This window comes from Nicotiana attenuata, unplaced genomic scaffold, assembly GCF_001879085.1.
Source record: "Nicotiana attenuata strain UT unplaced genomic scaffold, NIATTr2, whole genome shotgun sequence".
In the NCBI taxonomy this organism is placed as follows: Eukaryota; Viridiplantae; Streptophyta; class Magnoliopsida; order Solanales; family Solanaceae; genus Nicotiana; species Nicotiana attenuata.
The window spans coordinates 573,215-576,414 of NW_017670530.1; the positions used below are offsets into that span (position 1 = coordinate 573,215).

At 33.5% G+C, this 3,200-nt stretch overlaps 1 protein-coding gene across 1 annotated transcript; it reads left to right on the forward strand.

The window, feature by feature from the left end:
- Positions 1-238: 238 nt before the first annotated feature.
- Positions 239-2,296, forward strand: LOC109240620 (gibberellin 2-beta-dioxygenase 1-like). Its single transcript, XM_019407287.1, has 3 exons — positions 239-731; positions 808-1,156; positions 1,763-2,296. Exons 1-3 carry the CDS (start codon positions 370-372, stop codon positions 2,009-2,011), a joined length of 960 nt encoding a protein of 319 aa, XP_019262832.1. The 5' UTR covers positions 239-369; the 3' UTR covers positions 2,012-2,296.
- The last annotated feature ends 904 nt before the right edge of the window (positions 2,297-3,200 follow it).

A 3,200-nucleotide genomic window follows, 5' to 3' on the forward strand; every position in this document is an offset into this window, starting at 1 on the left:
GTTCAATGTTACTTCGTTGAAATATATAATTATATAGTATGTACAATATTTATTTATTAATTTCTTTATATTTTTAATAACAGTGACATGCATACAATCAAACGCGAGTATAAATCGAATTTTGACAATAAATGAATGTTGCTTGTATAAAATTCTATGTACGTCATTGTCATGATAATGTGGGTCCATGGTTTTGGACTCGGAGTTCCCTATATGTAGCAAAGCAGGGCTTGCATCAAAGTATTCACAACTAGTCATATTGTTCTATACAGCAAATACTCGTCACTATAATCACAACCCAAGAAAGTTTTGATCGTTCAATTTCTTTGCCCACATAGTTGTTCATCCTATCAAACCATATTTAGGCATATGGCCAACAACTGCAAAGCAACCTCATTTTTCAATGGTGTTCCGTTGATTGACCTTTCAAAACCTGACTCAAAAAACCTCATTGTTAAGGCCTGTGAAGAATTTGGATTCTTCAAAGTCATTAACCATAGCGTCCCTACGGAATTCATAACTAAACTTGAATCTGAAGCCATTAAATTCTTCTCCTCTCCCCTTTCTGAGAAACAAAAAGCTGGACCTCCCGACCCTTTTGGCTATGGCAATAAACAGATTGGTCGTAATGGCGATTTCGGTTGGGTCGAACACATTCTTGTATCAACAAACTCTGAATTCAATTACCAGAAATTTGCGTCTATATTAGGTGTAAATCCAGAAAACATTCGGTAAGATATTAAAACACAGGAAGTAATGTTTCAATATCTTGATTCTTATTTCTTGATTTAGTCATTCTTATTGCAGGGATGCAGTAAATGATTACGTGTCAGCAGTGAAGAAAATGGCGTGTGAGATTCTTGAAATGTTAGCAGAGGGATTAAAGATTCATCCAAGGAATGTTTTCAGTAAACTTCTAATGGACGAAAAGAGTGACTCTGTTTTCAGGCTCAATCACTATCCCCCTTGTCCTGAGATTCAACAATTGAGTGACAATAATTTGATTGGATTTGGTGAGCATACTGACCCGCAAATCATATCAGTATTGAGATCCAACAACACTTCCGGGCTTCAAATATTACTCAAAAATGGCCACTGGTTTTCTGTCCCACCTGATGAAAATTCTTTCTTCCTCAATGTTGGTGATTCATTGCAGGTACACCTCTCGAGGCATTTGTACAACATTAAAACGTTTCATTTATTTATTTGCACATTCATGTTCTTGTCTAGAGGAAGTTTCTTCTTATTGCTTTCTTGCACTTCCTAATTGGTTCGGTTTATCATAGTTAAGTGATATATATTCTCTTAAGGGGTGGTTCGCTTTGAAGACAAGTTATACAGTAGTAATTAGTTATGATGTGATTAATTATACTGATATTATTTATTAAAGTATTGATTATTCGATATGTTGTATGAATCATGTGATTGTCAATTTTATTGTTTTATCTTAGGATAACTTATCTTGTGATTACTATTCCATTCTATAAGTAATCCCGGTACTATTTTAATCCTGGTTAACTTATAGAATTAGTAATCAAACAAGGGATAATGCGGTACTATATTTTTACCCCGGATTATTTTTATTATCCATCATACCAAATGACCTCTTAAGGTTAAGTGCCTAATTGGTTCAGTTTTTCCTGCATTGCTTAATTGGTTCGATAGTTTTTACGCTGTTAAGGTTAAATTTTATTACTTTTGTATAAAAAAGAGGTGGATGTGAAAATATACCTTATACACTCGGGTGTTATTTTTATTGCAGGTTATGACTAACGGGAAGTTTAAGAGTGTAAAGCATAGAGTTTTGGCTAACAGTATGAAATCAAGGCTATCAATGATATATTTTGGAGGGCCGCCATTGAGTGAAAAGATCGCACCTTTGGCATCACTAATGGAAGGAGAAGACAGCTTATATAAAGAGTTTACGTGGTTTGAGTACAAAAAATCTGCATACAAGACTAGATTGGCTGATAATAGGTTGATCCTGTTTGAGAAAATTGCAGCCTCATAATTATTTTTCATGTCAAAGTCCCACCTTTGTTAGGAATAATGGGTTGTCAAGATGCTCATTGTAGGTTTAGATGGATAGTTGATTGGATTCCTATAGATAGAAAACTTTTTGTATTTTCCTTCTTTTCTTTTTTGTCTTTCTCATACTGTTTTGTAACTACCAGACTTGTTAATGATACAAGTTATCATATTCATGTACTGATCAAACTACCAATAACTTGTGCCGCAGCTCATATATATATATGGTCAGCCACGTTTGGCTTGAATATATAGTGAAATTTTTTTATAATGCGCACTAAATGTGTACCTTAGATTGAACTAGGCAAGTATGTAATTTAATTACTTCGATTGCAAAGTTAATGCAGAAAGCAAGTTTCAATATGCAAATCTTTGATGATTAACTTAGATTGAAGTTGATTGATGACAAAGATGAAGATTCAAATGATGAACATCTCTTAGTGTTAATCTCTGCAACGGGATAAAGTATCTATAAAGAGCAAAATTATGTAACTATTTTACTTTTTATGAATAGATGTGTCTTTTTACAAAGATTGGATACATCTCTTCAATTAATTAATAGATGTCTCCTAAATATTGTGCTTTTCCACGATAGGTACATTAAATTTCGGATCACTAAACTAAATTGCAACAGATTCAAGAATTTAAGGAACACAAAAAGTATTGTGTAGACTTGAAGGTTACTTGTATGAAAGAATCCGATCTGAAGGACCATAGTGAACTTTAGTCTTGAACTAGTACCTTCTAGCTAGCCCGATTTTTAATTTAACATCACATTATGTGAGATTTTTATTGAGTTCATAAATTTAACGGCCTTACGCTAGTATCTTGATTCTAGAGAATAATCCAATCTCATAGGTTGCAAATTGCAGCCTCACAACCACACTTAAATAGGTAAATTCTATAACCGTTACATTATTTGCTATGATTTCACATAGCATCTGCTCTTCCTAACCGTTACGTTAAGTACCGTAAAAATTATTCATAGTGGGACTAAGATAATAAAAAAAGTTATAGCACTTGTCCAGTTATTGGTAAGCTTGTTGTTAGTTGTTACCGCATTGAACCTTCATAATGGGATCTCCAATAGTAAGATTGGGTTGCCATTATCAGTAGTGATCCTAAATTTTTCATATGAAGTGAAATGCTGTACGATATACTTTTCTCAGGTT